This window comes from Gadus morhua, chromosome 4 (genome assembly GCF_902167405.1).
Source record: "Gadus morhua chromosome 4, gadMor3.0, whole genome shotgun sequence".
Taxonomy (NCBI): Eukaryota; Metazoa; Chordata; class Actinopteri; order Gadiformes; family Gadidae; genus Gadus; species Gadus morhua.
This window is the reverse complement of record NC_044051.1, coordinates 33,417,465-33,434,461: the sequence shown is the minus strand read 5'-3', so window position 1 is coordinate 33,434,461 and position 16,997 is coordinate 33,417,465. Positions and strand designations below refer to the sequence as shown.

The 16,997-nt window shown below is 44.6% G+C and overlaps 1 protein-coding gene and 2 long non-coding RNA genes across 3 annotated transcripts; 1 reads left to right on the top strand and 2 right to left on the bottom strand.

The window, feature by feature from the left end:
* Window positions 1-943: 943 nt before the first annotated feature.
* Window positions 944-11,634, bottom strand: LOC115541735 (zinc finger protein 271-like). Its single transcript, XM_030353583.1, has 4 exons — window positions 9,903-11,634; window positions 7,643-7,745; window positions 3,021-3,087; window positions 944-2,527 (listed from the first exon to the last, which is right to left on the bottom strand). Exons 1-4 carry the CDS (start codon window positions 11,552-11,554, stop codon window positions 1,023-1,025), a joined length of 3,327 nt encoding a protein of 1,108 aa, XP_030209443.1. The 5' UTR covers window positions 11,555-11,634; the 3' UTR covers window positions 944-1,022.
* LOC115542428 (uncharacterized) lies at window positions 4,276-6,261 on the bottom strand. The gene is made up of 3 exons (XR_003976540.1): window positions 5,966-6,261; window positions 4,873-5,011; window positions 4,276-4,378 (listed from the first exon to the last, which is right to left on the bottom strand). It is a non-coding gene; the product is annotated as an uncharacterized LOC115542428 (long non-coding RNA).
* Window positions 11,635-13,823: 2,189 nt separating the features above from the next.
* Window positions 13,824-14,919, top strand: LOC115542432 (uncharacterized). Its single transcript, XR_003976544.1, has 2 exons — window positions 13,824-13,878; window positions 14,802-14,919. It is a non-coding gene; the product is annotated as an uncharacterized LOC115542432 (long non-coding RNA).
* The last annotated feature ends 2,078 nt before the right edge of the window (window positions 14,920-16,997 follow it).

Here is a 16,997-nt window from a genome sequence, read left to right as displayed (position 1 = left end):
TCCCAGAAACCTACTCTATATTTTCTTGGGGAGGACCCCCGTCCATTACTGCACCCCACCTACGAATTGGATCACCAGCCGCCGCTGCAAACAGGGAGTGAAGGGGGACCAATGCTAGGAATCTTCTGACTTTGTCCCGTTAGAATAATGCTGCCTTCTAGAGGGAGGACCGGCCTAAACTGAGCATCAATGAGATCTAGACATTTAACCAGGGACCTTTTAAAATGGATCATCTTCAACCATTATCGCCTATTATGAGACAATCCATCCAAGGTAGTTAGCATTAAGCACACGGAATGGAAAGGTCAAAAGGTCAGTGGAATGAACACAATCATGTATAATGTGCGGTTCAATCGCAGTCTACTTCACAAGTGAACTTTGCAGGCTTTTTGTAATAACAAAGATAACGGTAATGACAATGTTGTGGCAATGTCAAGCATAACTTTAATATACAAATTATATGAACCCTGTTTGAATAATGAATCAATATCAATGAATTTCTATCCATTCTCCATGGACCTAGAGATACCTTCCGCCCCCTCTAATTGAAAGGTGTTAAGATAGTTTGCATTTGCAACTGTGGGCACCAAGTTTGATACCGAGGCCAATCCAGACTTCTTTGTTGTGCAGATTCCTTTAACTGTCTTGCAGCCATGTCCACTTCACCCATATTGTGAATTGCAATTTAACTTGGTCTCTCCTCTGGCCAATCCTAAACTCCACGAAGGCCCCTCCCCCTGACCTTTGTATTTACCCACGATGTGATCGTTTCCTATAAGAATCAAGTACACCCATCGTCTCATTGACTGTATGCTTGGTAACTTTGCTGCCTGTATCTTCCCCTGATCAAGCTCTACATTAAATCAAGTATTTTGCTGTCAGAAGTGTCCTAGAAATAAGTTATTCAACACAGACATCAATTAATAAAAACAGAAAGCAAATCAAAAGTTGAAAGTGTTTAATCGTGATGAAAAGAAAAACTAAAAGCAGTAATTTAAACCAATACCAGACAGAGGTCTCAATCAAAGCGTCCCTTTACCCCGTGCCAAAGTGTGCTTGAGCATGTGCAAACGCAAACTGCTTGGGTCGCTGTAGCTGGCGTTGCACTGCAGACACACGTAGGGCTTCTCCCCAGAGTGAGTTCTCAGGTGGCTCTTCAGGTGGCCTTTCTGACTGAAGCACTTTGTGCATTGGTCACACACGTAGGGCTTCTCCCCAGAGTGAGTCCTCATGTGGTTCTTCAGGATGTAATACTGACTGAAGCGCTTCGTGCATTGGTCACACTTGTAGGGCTTCTCCCCGGAGTGACTCCTCATGTGTTTATTCAGGGTGCCTTTCTCACTGAAGCACTTCGTGCATTGGTCACACCTGTAGGGCTTCTCGCCGGTGTGAGTCGACATGTGGAACTTCAGGGTGCGGCGATGACTGAAGCGCATTGTGCATTGGTCACACTTGTAGGGCTTCTCCCCGGAGTGACTCCTCATGTGTTTATTCAGCTTGCCTTTCTCACTGAAGCACTTCGTGCATTGGTCACACTGGTGGGGCTTCTCCCCGGAGTGAGTCATCATGTGGATCTTCAGGTGGCCTTTCCGACTGAAGCACTTTGTGCATTGGTCACACTTGTAGGGCTTCTCCCCGGAGTGACTCCTCATGTGTTTATTCAGGGTGCCTTTCTCACTGAAGCACTTCGTGCATTGGTCACACTTGTAGGGCTTCTCCCCGGAGTGAGTCCTCATGTGGATCTTCAGGTTGCTTATCCGACTGAAGCACTTAGTGCATTGGTCACACTTGTAGGGCTTCTCCCCGTCGTGAGTCCTCATGTGGATCTTCAGGTGGCTTGTCCGACTGAAGCACTTTGTGCATTGGTCACACTTGTAGGGCTTCTCCCCGGAGTGAGTCCTCAGGTGGATCTTCAGGTGGCTTGTCCGACTGAAGCGCTTCGTGCATTGGTCACACTTGTAGGGCATCTCGCCGGAGTGAGTCATCATGTGGCTCTTCAGGTGGCTTGTCTGACTGAAGCGCTTCGTGCATTGGTCACACTTGTAGGGTTTCTCGCCGGAGTGAGTCCTCATGTGGACGTTCAGGTCTCTATGCCGAGCGAAGCGCTTTTTGCAATGGTCACAGCTGTAGGGTTTCTCGCCGGTGTGGGTCCTCATGTGCATCGTGAGGGTGTAGCTATGACTGTAGTGCTTTGCGCATTGGTAACACCTGTAGGGCTTCTCCCCGGAGTGCGTACTCATGTGGATTTTCAGGTTGCCTTTCTGACTGAAGCACTTCGTGCATTGGTTACACCCGTACGGCTTCTCGTCTGGTCGGGTCCTCATGTGTACGATCATATTGGCATTGTTGGGAGAAACCTTCCACCAACCATCCACCGCCAGTGGGCCTTCCCCTTGTCCGTAAACGCTCAGGATGCGCAGCTCCCCGTTGTGACTTGACATGTGGGAGGAGCCAGGGGTGTCCACATGCAGACTCTCCGAGGTGGCGCCGCGCTGCGTGCTGCAGTCTCTAATGTCATTGACGTCTTCTTCAGAAAGGAAACAAAGAGAGAAAGTGATGGTATTAATTAATTATTTGCACATAAGGAATACAGCATGTACTTTTACACACTGGTGTATTGGAAGAAGTATATTTTTTCTAACGTCTTTTTGTTTATTATGCATTTTCCTTGTTCCCCTTGGGGTCAAGGGTCAAAGGCATCAGCTGAGAAGGCACCACTACGTCTCCGCCTTTTAAGGATGTTGGGAGGTCCTAAAGACACAACCCTGGTCATCTGTGGTTTCCGATCACCTGCTTTACCAATACTGTAGTTATACTGGGAATCAGAGCGGATTCAGCATTCCTGACATCTGCCATGAAGAAGATGTAAATCATTCTACTATAAACTGTATAGTAGTCCTTGTGTTTTAGCAGGGTGCCGGTCATGATGCTTTTCAAAAGAGGACCAGCGCAGTTAGAATCGAGTACATTCTCAGTTGGTAGGTCAGTTTGCTTGCATGGATGCAATGTGTATTACTAACCTACAGCGGGCATGCCTCCACCAATATCCTCTTCAACCTTGATTGAAAAGGTGTCTAGGGTCTCCGGCTTTCCACATAAAGAAGGAAACACATTTTCATTTCCTTTCATTTGCACAGAATAGTTGTTAATCCCCAATTACGATAGACTGGGTTCCCCCAACCTGTTCTGACGGCGATTTGAATTCGCCCTTCATAAGGGTCTGGAGAAGAGCAATTCTTATCTTTCTGATTCCGATTCGTTTTTGGAGAAGCTGAGACTGTTATTTGAGACCAAAATTGTACCGGGGGCGAAACTTGTACCGCCTACGTAATCTGTGTTCGAAATTTCCAAACCTGCCTGGCAACGGACGAACGATGACGTAGGAAGGTTCAAGAATATTCACAAACATACGCGCTCATTCATTGAGCGTCGCAAGACGAAAACACATTAAGCAGATAACACTTATTTTACAAATGACATTTATAGCGTTGCCAACTTTATAATTGCATTGTATTTAATTGTTTAATGGCATTTAGCTATTAAACTGAGTGTATTAACACAAGCTAGCTAGACTATGATACACTATAAAACACTCAGTTTACTAGCTATATTCAATACAAAATAAATATAAAGTAAAAAAAAGTGTTGTCTGCATTATGTTTTTTCTTCTTTGGCAACATGAGCGCGAATGTTTTTTTAAACCTGCCAAGCAACGGACAATCGTGTCGAAACGATGACTTAATGTTTCGAACCAAATTACGTAGGTGGTACAATTTTCACCCCCGGTACAATTTTGGTGCGACAACGCCAATCACCAAGTTGGCTTCTCCCCCTGGCATCCTATTGGCTGGTTTAACACAATGACGACAGGGAAGCGACGGCAAGCAGCCATTTGCGTACAGAGTCAGTTGAACTAGGCCCGTTGATCAAGCCTCTTGTGCTGAAGAAAATGACAGCAACTTCCCTAGACCAACGAGTCTGGAAATAGCCAGGCTACACATACGACTCATTAAATCATAGATGTGTGAGCTTTCTAAGGGTGTGTGCTGGAGTTGTAACAGAGGAAGCCTCTCTTTTGGATGCTGAATAAGAAGATGATTTCCAACCTGCACACGCAGCTCCTCGTGGCAGACCAGCCGCGCGCCGCGCTCCAGGCTCTTGACCACGCTGTTGTCCGCAGACAGCGAGTTCAGGGCCTCCACTTCGGACGCGGTGAAGAGGGTGTCATGGCCGTCCACCGCCAGTGGGCCCTCCCCTTTTCCGTAGACGCTCAGGATCCGCAGCTCCCTGTTGTGACTGGACATGTGGGAGGAGCCAGGGGCGTCCACACCCAGACTCTCTGAGGTGCCGCTGCGCTGCGGGCTACGGTCTCTAAATTCTTTGCAGACACAGAGGGTTTAAAATGTGTACTCCAGACAAAGATTCTGAGTTTTGGAGAGGGATCTCCTCCAGCACCCTCCCCCCTAGACTCAAAGCTCAAGCGGGGGCCAGTTGGTGGACACTGAACGAACACCAGCGCAAAATGATCTGAGCAGCACAACACGACATGCGAGACAAGTGCAATTATTCTATTTTGAGAATAACAAGCGACAACGGTAAGCTGATCAGCTAACATTTATACATTTTGAATTCATTGATGTTTGAGAATAATAAACAGCTCATGTGGCATCTGTCCTGAAAACCTTCTGGGCTCTTGACTGATTCCATCTTTGAAACACAACTCCCAAGTTTGACTCAAGTTTAGCATGGCGCTGGTCAGGTCATGATGCTTTTCCAAAGTGCTTGTTAGCGCAGTTAGAGTCTTGCAAAAGCCTAGAATCTATGCAGAATCTACTACATCAAGTAAATGTACTCAAAGTGGAAAGTACATACCGTCGCTTGTAAAATGGGGCAGCAAAGTCTTTAAGGATAGTCGTGTGGCGACTATCCTGGTATGTGTTTCCAGGTAGTCTGTATGGCAGGCAACATCCATTGAGAGAAGCAGCTGAATGTAAATACTTGATGTGCTGGCCTGTGAAGAGACAACAAGGTCAAATTAGTACTCAATGTATTACTTTGTATGTATTCCAGGTGCAAGTTGTAAGAAGACATAAGTTAAACATGTTTAGTGAATTATATTAGCCTAATACTTAAAATTAGATCTATGAAATGATAAAATGAATTTATACAATTTATTTGTTTGCATATTTCGTTTATCTGAAAAGTTAATCTCATCATCTCAATAGAATTACATCAAGCTCTGCAGAAATCTGCTAATAACCCATTGATTTGAATCAGGTGTGATGGGGAAAATATGATTGGAGCCTGGAATGGCAGTCCAACCCGCAACTCACTACCTGTGGACTCAGACCAGATCGATGTATAACATTATGCTGCGTTCCGGGGACACATGGTAGACCGTAATTTACGAGCTGTAACGGAGGTCATTATTAACCTTTATTTACCCAGGAGAACAAATTAAAAACAAAATTCTTATTTTCAAGTGCAGCCTGAAAAGAGCTAGAAGCTCTTTGAGGGGTAGAGGGAGGGGAGTGCTCAAAGTGAAAATAAGGTTATGGTAGACTAAGAGGGTTGTGATAACGCTAGAACTACTGCGGTCACGTAGATGGAAAAAGACAGTTGTATCCGTTTGTAGTATGGTGAGCAGACATTGTTAAAGATTCGGGACATTCCCTTGGTATCCAAGCAGCAGAGATCAGTGTCTGTACCCCCTTTGCTGAACTTTGCCCATTCATGTGTGATCCCCCTGGTTTGCAGAGGTACACGCTCAGTCAGAACGTTTATCCAAATAACAAAGAAGTGTCCAACACTCGCATTACAGTGTGTGTATTCACACACATACCTGATGCCATCTACCTTTACATTAGAGAAAGTAACTGGGCTGGCAGCTGTATAGCTAATGCTAGGGTAACAAGGTAACCATATACAGTAAAGCAACACAATGTTATAGCGGTAGTTGACTTACTTGTCCGAGGTTTGTAGCTGAGCCGAGGAGTGTTGGTACTGATCCGGACTCCTTTCGCAGACAATCAGCAAGTCCAGCTTTGTATTGGACCAAGTTGAGGAAGTCGGCGAAATGTTTGGCGCGTTTCCAGAGAAAACAGGCTCGGATGAAGGAACTAAACATAGACTTTTGTGATCATTTGTACATCCCAACACTGAGCAACTGCCATGCTTGCGAGCTATGATGTTACTCCAGAAAAGAACTATGTGTGTGCTGAGGTCACGCGGTCGCAGCTCATTTTCTCATGGGCCGTCGGGACCAATTCTCTGGGCGGGCAGAGCAGAGAAAGGGGAGGTAACCTCTCCCCGTTCTATTATCCTTCTTTTTTTAATTGAACATGTTTAAATTTCACCCATTTTCATTAATCTTTGTATCGTTAGAAACCAACTCATATTTTTGAATGGTAAAGAACATATTTCGCTATCTGTGTGCTCAATGTTTTGTCTAGACAATATGGCCTAACAGCCTACCGGGACTTTCTGGAATGGGTGCTGCAAGGCGAGAGATTGGGCCGAGGCTGTCGTGTCGTTCTACATGGTTCTACCTACTTGCGTCGTGCAGACCATCCGACTAAAATATCCAGCTCCAGACGGCCAGTAGTGCGGGGACCAAGAAGCTGACGACCCTCCGGAGGAACTATAAGTTTCATTGTTTACATATATTTTTGTTTATATTTCTTGAAATAAATGGTTCAAATTCACGCTGCTGTAGTAGTAGTGTTGCTCCAAGTGTATATTCGAGAAATAATATTATTGGACGACCAACATTTCACGAGTGGAGCTACTAAGCTACTGTTGCCTTAGATGAAAACGAATAACGGTCATACATCAATTTTATTAAGTATTATAAGACTAAATTGCACTATAAGTTAGCTGCATATCAATTACCTCCTTCTTAATTTATAATGTTGAACTTTGATGTAGAGAAAGCAGGAGTTACATTATAATTTTTATTCACAAATGAAAGAATTGTGTCATGGGTAGACAACAAATTAAAATAAACAGGGTAAAACTAATTCAATTATAATATATATATATATATAGGCCTACATATATACACACACATCTATACACATATACATCTATACATACATACATACATACATACATACATACATACATACATACATACATACATACATACATACATACTTACATACATACTTACATACATACATACATACATACATACAGTAAAAAAGGCACTGCTGGAGGTGTCCCAGAAGAGCAGAGGAGAGAGGGATGGAGTTGGGTGCTATTGGAAGAGGTCTCAGAAGCGGCTTTGGAACAAAGTTGTGGCGGCCTCCTTTGGTGGTTTAGGTACAGGGGAGTGTTGGGTGGTAAAGCATGTTGTGGCAGGGTGACTGAGGAGGTTATGACCCCATAAAGATAGTTTACATTTGCATTCCTACTGGAGCCATTAAGTCTGATACTAAGGCCAGGCCAATCGACTGAATTCTTTGTTGTGTAGATTGTTGCGCCTTGCAGACATGTCCACCTCCCCCATAGTGTATTGCCGTTAACTTGGCTGTTAATATGCGAGAGAAAAGGGCCATCTATTCTCACCAGTATGTTTGAATTTGAATAGTGACATGAGGTTGAATTCATTGCCAATAATCTTTTCACGGCAGTCCTTTACACCTTCATCTTCTGACGACGCCGGTGAGAGTTGACTCAGGCTGATAGCTTTCGTCGGTTTCACCAACTTCATGGCTACTGGCACTGGTATCGAGGCCTGGTGACTGTAAAACAAGAGGTTTATTTTCAATGTTAAATTCAACAATTACAGTAGTTTTATAATTCAATTAGAGACAATATGCTGTACATACTTACAAACTGCTTGGCCAGAGGAAGGATGCTTGACTGGTGTTGACATCATTGGTGATGACTGGTGGATCATCTTCTGACGACGAGAACAAAGCTGCAGCAGACGTCGTTTGAGTCTGAAATTCGATACGTTCAATAAAGATTTTAATATCAAACTAACACACGTGAAACATTGTAAAACACTGATAACAGCAAACGTATATAGAAAAGTCTATACAACGTTAAATTGCCATCTTGGCTTATTCACTGCTGAAAGAATGAAAGAAGGCAGATTTACTTTGTAAACAGCCAATTTATACAACTCCTATGAGATGTGGTGCTTTACTGCAAACGACTGTGAGCAAGGTACGTTTTATGACTGTTTTCTGGGAATAATTAACCTAAGCAGAAACAAGAAAACAAGCCGTTTTTTCGTTTTGTCCAAAAAACGAAAATCAAAATTTCAGTTAGTTTATTCGTTTTTTGGTTCTTACTGAGCGAAACGAAACGAAGTTCTTCCGTTTGATATGTCGACAAAAAATATTACTGTAGGCTATCATAGACACTAGCAGACACAGAGGACCACACCACCCACAGTCAAGACTGACACGGCTTCAAATAACAATAATAGTATTCATAATCATTTGAAAATGAGAACTTATGAAGTTATGACTTCAGTGCAGTTGATGTTTAGCCACAGTTAATACATGCAGAGTAGACCTGAGGGCTTTACTACGACATCATTGTCCGGCTCTGAACTTTGAGCTCTGTACGCGTTCACATCAGAGGAGCTGCGATCGCGGGCTGCTGATTTCCTCACAGCCTGAGAGCTATGAGGAATACAAGTGATTACAACACATTTCTGACAGCTGAAAATTGCGCAGGGCTCTCCGTGAGACGCACGCAATTCAACCCATGCACACGCTCACACAACTTGCGCAGCTCATTAACAGTGGAAGGGTAGGAATCAAATGCGTCCGGGTGAAATTTCAAAATCGTCCGGGATTTTATTAAAGCCTCAATACATATTAACATTTAATTTGCGTTGCGTTCCTCTGGGTCTTTTCATATTATTATTTACTGACAGTGATTACAGAATGCGAGTGTGTGTTATATTGAAAGCGAGGCTGGGTGTGCCTATGAATATAGGCTACAGTGAGTTTTTTAAGGTGCTGTACAGGCAAATCATATTGACTACTCTACAGTGACAAAGAGTGTACAGTAACCTACTTCATTGAATACAGTATGTACACTGAATAGGTTTACAGAGGACTATATACAATATGCACAATGAAGGCCTGTCACCCATCCCACAAATCTGATCACCAGCCGACACGACAAACAAGGAGTGAAGGGGGACCACTGCTCGGAATCTTCTGACTCTGTCCCATTAGAATTATGCTGCACTCTAGGAGTACCGGCATGAACTGACTCAAGCATCACTGAGATCTAGACATCTAACCAGGGACCTTTTTAAGTGGATCCTCTTCAACCACGATTGCCTATTGTGATACAAGATATGAACTAGAAAATAACCCCAGGAAGTTTAGCAAACTGCTATGGCATAAGCTAATGGGGATCCTTTAATAAAATAAAATAAGCTACTGTAGCCTACACTATGTACAAATGGTTTTGCTCTTGGCAGTTGTGGCAGTCATTTTAACATGTCAGCAGGGAAGCTTCACTCATTCCAGGATGTATTATGCTTTGTCCTATAGCCTACTTGGAACGTGTTTTGAAATGGATCTATAGTAGCCTATAGAAATTTGCCAGCTGGAATACAAAACAAACTCCTTCAAATGCACATTCATGGAAGTCTTGTATTGTCATCCCCAAATAATGCTGCAATGTAATAATATACATTTTTAAATGCACAATAATGAGTCATTATTATGACTTGTTTTTATTGGCTCATAGAATGCAGGGTCTCTGACTCCCAGTATCTCTAAAAACAGACTGGGAAGCAGAGCCTTCAGTTACTGGGCTCCTTTACTGTGGAACCAGCTCTCTCGGGTCAGAGAGGCAGACACTCTTACTAAATTTAAGTAGAGCCCCCCCTCCCACACCTTTCACACCTTGTAGTTTAATTAAACTTCTCGCCGGTGTGAGTCCTCATGTGGATCTTCAGCATGCCTTTCGAACTGAAGCGCTTCGTGCATTGGTCACACCTGTAGGGCTTCTCCCCAGAATGCGTTCTCATGTGGATCTTCAGATTGTTGCTCTGACTGAAGCTCTTCGTGCATAGGTCACACCTGTAGGGCTTCTCCCCTGTGTGAGTCCTCATGTGGATCCTCAGGTGTTCACTTTGACTGAAGCTCTTCGTGCATTGGTCACACCTGTAGGGCTTCTCCCTGGAGTGCGTTCTCATGTGGAGCTTCAGATCGTTGCTCTGACTGAAGCTCTTCGTGCATTGGTCACACCTGTAGGGCTTCTCGCCGGAGTGCGTACTAATGTGGTTCTTCAGAGCGTCTTTCCGCATGAAGCGCTTCATGCATTGGTCACAGCTGTAGGGCTTCTCGCCGGTGTGAGTCTTCATGTGGCTCTTCAGGTAGTCACTTTGACTGAAGCGCTTCGTGCATTGGTCACACTTGTAGGGCTTCTCGCCGGTGTGAGTCCTCAGGTGGTTCTTCAGGTTGCAGCCATGACTGAAGCGCTTCGTGCATTGGTCACACCGGTAGGGCTTCTCTCCGGTGTGAGTCCTCATGTGGCTCCTCAGGTGTTGACTTTGACTGAAGCTCTTCGTGCATTGGTCACAGCTGTAGGGCTTCTCGCCGGAGTGAGTTCTCATGTGGGTCTTCAGCTTGCCTTTCTGACTGAAGAGCTTCGTGCATTGGTGGCACCCGTAGGGCTTCTCGTCGGTGTGAGTCCTCATGTGGATCTTCAGGGACGAGCTATGGCCGAAGCGCTTCGTGCATTGGTCACACCTGTAGGGCTTCTCCCCGGTGTGAGTCCTCATGTGGTTCTTCAGTACGTTTAGCTCACTGAAGCTCTTTGTGCATTGGTCACAGCTGTAGGGCTTCTCCCCGGTGTGAGTCCTCATGTGGGTCTTCAGGCTGCTTGTCCGACTGAAGCGCTTCGTGCATTGGTCACACTTGTAGGGCTTCTCGCCGGTGTGAGTCCTCAGGTGGTTCTTCAGGTTGCAGCCATGACTGAAGCGCTTCGTGCATTGGTCACACCGGTAGGGCTTCTCTCCGGTGTGAGTCCTCATGTGGCTCCTCAGGTGTTGACTTTGACTGAAGCTCTTCGTGCATTGGTCACAGCTGTAGGGCTTCTCGCCGGAGTGAGTTCTCATGTGGGTCTTCAGGTGGTCTTTCAGACTGAAGCACTTCGGGCATTGGTCACACCTGTAGGACTTCTCGCCGGAGTGAGTCCTCATGTGGGTCTTCAGGCTGCTTGTCCGACTGAAGCTCTTCCTGCATTGGTCACACCTGTGGGGTTTCTCGCCGATGTGGGTCCTCATGTGCATCTTGAGGGTGTAGCTATGACTGTAGTGCTTTGCGCATTGGTCACACCTGTAGGGCTTCTCCCCGGAGTGAGTCATCATGTGGCTCTTCAGGTTGCCTTTCTGACTGAAGCTCTTCGTGCATTGGTCACACCCGTACGGCTTCTCGTCTGGTCTGGTCCTCATGTGTACGATCATATTGGCATTGTTGGGAGAAACCTTCCACCAACCATCCACCGCCAGTGGGCCCTCCCCTTTTCCGTAAACGCTCAGGATGCGCAGCTCCCCTCTGTGACTGGCCATGTGGGAGGAGCCAGGGGCGTCCACACGCAGACTCTCCGAGGTGGCGTCGCGCTGCGTGCTGCAGTCTCTGATGTCATTTACGTCTTCTTCAGAGAGGAAACAAAGAGAGAAAGTAATGGTATTAATTAATTATTTGCACAAAGGGATACATCATGTACTTTTACACACTGGTGTATTGGAAGAAGTATATTTTGACATTCTTTCTTTCTAACGTCTTTTTGTTTATTATGCATTTTCCTTGTTCCCCTTGGGGGGGGTCAAGGGTCAAAGGCGTCAGCTGAGAAGGCACCGCTACGTCTCCGCCTTTTAAGGATGTGGGGAGGTCCTAAAGACACAACCCAGGTCATCTGTGGTTTCCGATCACCTGCTTTACCAATACTGTAGTTATACTGGGAATCAGAGCGGATTCAGCATTCCTGACATCTGCCATGAAGAAGATGTAAATCATTCTACTATAAACTGTATAGTAGTCCTTGTGTTTTAGCAGGGTGACGGTCATGATGCTTTTCAAAAGAGGACCAGCGCAGTTAGAATCAAGTACATTCTCTGTTGGTAGGTCAGTTGGCTTGCATGGATGCAATGTGTATTACTAACCTACAGAGGGCATGCCTCCACCAATATCCTCTTCAACCTTGATTGAAGTGGTGTCTGGGGTCTCCGGCTTTCCACATAAAGAAGGAAACACATTTTCATTTCCTTTCATTTGCACAGAATAGTTGTTAATCCCCCCTTACGATAGACTGGGTTCCCCCAACCTGTTCTGACGGCGATCTGAATTCGCCCTTCATAAGGGTCAGTAGAAGAGCAATTCTTATCTTTCTGCTTCCGATACGTTTTTGGAGAAGCTGAGACTGTTTTTTGAGACCAAAATTGTATTGTAACAATGACGTAGGAAGGTTCATGAATATTCACAAACATTCGCGCTCATTCATTGAGCGTCGCAAGACGAAATAACATTAAGCAGATAACACTTATTTTACAAATGACATTTATTAGCGTTGCTAACTTTATAATTGCATTTAATTGTTTAATGGCATTTAGCTAGTAAACTGAGTGTATTAACACAAGCTAGCTAAACTATGATACACTTTAAAAGGCACCCAGTACAACTTTCGAGGCTTAAAAATAAACATTCAATTTCTAGTCTTTTTTACACGTAGTAAGTTTCAATAACTCCATACCATTACATACCGACATTCAAGCAGCAAAGATGAGACGTCGTTGTGTGGTGAGAACTGATAGAAATTCGATAACAACAACAATGCCGCCATTTTCTTTATTTTTTGTAACCTACAATAAATAAAGCAGGCTTCCAGTCAATGGCAAAATGGCTTCTCCCCACCGGCGATTGTTGTTGTTTACGATTTTCTATCAGTTCTCACCACACAACGACGTCTCATCTTTGCTCCTTGAATGTCGATATGTAATGGTATGGAGTTATTCAAACTTACTACGTGTAAAAAAGACTAGAAATTGAATGTTTATTTTTCATTGAATGTTTACATAAAGTTGCACTGGGTGCCTTTAAAACACTCAGTTTACTAGCTAAATTCAATACAATACAAATATAAAGTAAAAAAAAGTTGTCTGTATTATGTTATTTCTTCTTTGGCAACATGAGCGCGAAGCAACGGACAATCGTGTCGAACGATGACGTAATGTTTCGAACGCGAATTACGTAGGTGGTACAATTTTCACCCCCGGTACAATTTTGGTGCGACAGCGCCAATCACCAAGTTGGCCTCTCCCCTTGGCGCCCTATTGGCTGGATTAACACAATGACGACAGGTAAGCGACGGCGAGCAGCCATTTGCGTACAGAGTCAGTTGAACAAGTTGATCAAGCCTCTTGTGCTGAAGAAAATGACAGCAGCTTCCCTAGACCAACGAGTCTGGAAATAGCCAGGCTACACGTACGACTCATTAAATCATAGAGGTGTGAGCTTTCAATGGGTTTGTTTTAGAGTTGTAACAGAGGAAGCCTCTCATTTGGATGCTGAATAAGAAGACGACTTCCAACCTGGACACTCAGCTCCTCACGGCAGACCAGCTGCTCGCCGCGCTCCAGGCTCTTGGCCGCGCTGTGGTCCGCAGACAGCGAGTTCAGGGCCTCCGCTTCTGACGGGGTGAAGAGGGTGTCATGGCCGTCCGTCGCCAGTGGGCCCTCCCCTTTACCGTAGACCCTCCGAATCTTCAGCTCCTCGCTGTGACTGGGCATGTGGGAGGAGCCAGGGGCGTCCTCACCCAGAATCTCTGAGGTGGCGTTGCGCTGATTGCTACGGTCTCTAAAGGCATCGCAGTCTTCTGCAGAGGGAGAAAAAAAAGGTAAAAAAGTAATTGTTTTGATACATTATTTGCATAAAGGGAGGCATTGTGTATTTTTACACGTGAAAGAAACTTTTTAAATGTATGCAACATTGACACAGAGGGTTTAAAATGTGAGCTGCTGACAAAGATTCACAGTTTTGGGGGGGGACGTCTCCTCCAGCACCCTCCTCCCGAGACTCAAAGCTCAAGTGGTTGGCCAGGTTAAGGACACTCAACGAACACCAGCGCAAAGTGATCTGATCACAACATGACATGAGAGACAAGTGCAATTATTCTATTTTCACAATAGCAAGTGACAACGTGTCCTTCCCTGTAAGCTGATCAGCTAACATTTATACATTTTGAGTTCATTGATCTTTGAGAATAATAAACCAGCTCATGTGGCATCTGTCTTGAAACCCTGATTCCATCTTTGAAATGTAACTCCCAAGTTTGACTCGTGTTTTAGCAGGGCTCTGGTCCTGATGCTTTTCCAAAGAGGACCAGGCTTTTTAGCGCAGGTAGAATCAAGTACATTCTCAGTTGATCAAGGTTGTTTTCTTGCATAGATGCAATGTGTATTACTAACCTCCAGCGGGCAAGCCTCCACCAATATCCTCTTCAACCTTGATTGAAATGGTGTCTGGGGTCTGCTGCTTTCCACATAAAGAAGGAAACACACACAAGACATATTCTGTCATTTTCACAGAATAGTTGTTAATTCCCACTACTGACGGATTAGGCGTTTTCACACTGCCAAGCTGGTTCGGTCACGGCTTGGTACGCCCTGCAATTTCAATGTCTTGCCTGCCTATTTTTTTTTTTGGATTCAAGACACTTGCATGCAAGAATGAGTTCACATCTGAATGTGGGCTAAAAAGCGATTAACTATTTACAAGTGCAAAAATGCCAAAATATTTCTTTATTCTGCTAACCACCAGTACCTCGCTGTGACTGGACATGTGGGAGGAGGAGCCAGGGGCGACAACACCCAGGCTCTCTGATGTGGCGCCACGCTGAGTGCTACAGTCTCCAAAGGCATCGCAGTCTTCTGCAGAGGGAGAAGTTATCGGGCTTGAAACCCTTCTGGGTTCTTGACTGATTCCATCTTTGAAATGCAACTCCCAAGTTTGACTCGTGTTTTAGCAGGTCATGATGCTTTTCCAAAGAGGACCAGGCTTTTTAGCGCAGTTAGAATCTAGCATCAGCCTAGAATTTATGCTGCCTAGAATCTACCAAATCAAAGAAAAAAAATACTCAATGAGTAATGTACACACCTTCACTTTTAAAATGGGGCTGCATAGACTTTAAGGACAGCTTTGTGCCTACAAATATGCGTTTCCAGGTTTTCTGTCTGGCAGGCAAAATCCCTTGAGAGAAGCTGCTGAATGTAAGCACTTGATGAGCTGGCCTGCGTAGAGAGAACAAAGAAAAATCAGTACTAAATTTTTTACCTTGTGTGTATTCCAGGTGCAAGTTGTAAGAAGATACGAGAAGCATGTTTAGTGAATTACATTAGCCTAATACTTAAAATGAGTTCTATGAAATTATATTACATCCTTGATTTGTTTACATATTTTATAGTTCATCTCAACAACCCAATACCATGACATCAAGCTCTGCCGAAATCGGCTAATAACCCTTTGATTTGAATCAGAATAATAGTGCGTTTCAGGTACACTTTTGCCCGTTAATAACCAGTTATATCTGGAAGTACAAGAGGGTAGAAGGGGGCGAAAACACGGGTTACATGGAACGCACCATATGTATTTAGGATTAGTTTAACAGGTCAATCTCCTCATCAGTAAAACGTTAGAACTACTGCGGTCCAGTGGCCGGTAAAATACAGTTGAATTCGTTTGTTGTAGTATGAGCAGACATTGTTAAACATTGCATTCCCTTGGTATCCAAGCAGTAGAGATAAGTGCCTGTAGCCCCTTTGTTGAATTGTGCCCATTCTCGTGTGATGCCCCATGCTTGCGGAGATGCACACTCGACTTACAGTGTGTGTATTTATAGGAATGAATGGGCGGCAATGTATTAGACAACTGTCCTTTCTCTATAATAGGTCCATGGTATTTATTTACACACATAACTGATGCTATCTACCTTAACATTAGCGACAGTTACTTGGCTGTTAGCTGTAGCGCTAATGCTAAAGCAGCATTATAATGCTAACAAGGTAAACATATACAGTAAAGCAACACAATGATATGGCGTTAGTTAACTTACTTTTTCGAGTGTTGTAGCTGAGCCGAGGAGAGTTGGTACTGATCCAGACTTGGTTTTCAGACGTTGAGCAAGTCCAGCTCTGTATTGGCCCAAGTTGAGGAAGCAGTCGTCAGTGAAATGTTTGGCGGACGCCCATATGTTCCTGACCTCATCTGACTCCCGCGCTGCGTTTGTATCCAGTAGGCGTGGCCTATGACGTATTGGCTCCGGCTTCCTCATCCGTCTAAAGATGCTCCCAGAGCATGGACATAATAAAGGATGGACCACGGACTGGCCGCCCATTCATTCCTATACAAACTGCTCAGTGGCGCAGGGTAACATACAGGAGCGATTTGCTTCCGTTATGGGGCCAAGACACGTGGCCTAGTCCGTGACGTACCGGATGCAGAAATATAGAACGCATGCGTGCCCACTCCCCCACTCCGGTCTAACAACAATATAAAATGATACCGTAATGCACCTGTTCTTTGTCTTTGGATCTTTTGAATAAATGGATCAATACATGATGAATCACAATGATCGCAAGCAGAGGACCGTGAGAGTTATTGAGCAGCAGATGAACCAGTCCAAAAATCGGACAAATGGCCCTCTCGGATGCCACACCCCTCTTCCCCAGCGAGATACCGGCTAATAAAACGCTTGAGGTGGCTTTTTGAAAATAAAAAACTTAAATCTTTTTAGGACATGGCATGAAGGTAATTACGAGCCTTTGATTGATATCCAGACATTTTTTGCGGAGACACATTCCTGTTCCCCACTTGTATTGGAGTGAACGGAGATATCTACTTCTGGGTCCCATGATTTGAGGGACCCGTCCACAGCCCACGTAAACAGCTGCAATACCAGGCTTGGCCGCTGAGCACTGGTGGATTGCGGAAGTATGCAATGTTCCTGGGGGCTTGTGC

What these genes read in the sequence shown, in the direction of transcription:
- LOC115541735 (XM_030353583.1), bottom strand. Translation starts at nt 11,554, where the DNA reads ATGGCCAGTCACAGAGGGGAGCTGCGCATCCTGAGCGTTTACGGAAAA. An exon ending in AGGACTCACACCGGCGAGAA is followed by an intron (nt 7,746 to 9,902) that starts GTTTAATTAAAC and finishes CTTGTTTTACAG; the next exon opens with TCACCAGGCCTCGATACCAG. An exon ending in CGTCGTCAGAAGATGAAGGT is followed by an intron (nt 3,088 to 7,642) that starts GTAAAGGACTGC and finishes TTATGTGGAAAG; the next exon opens with CCGGAGACCCTAGACACCTT.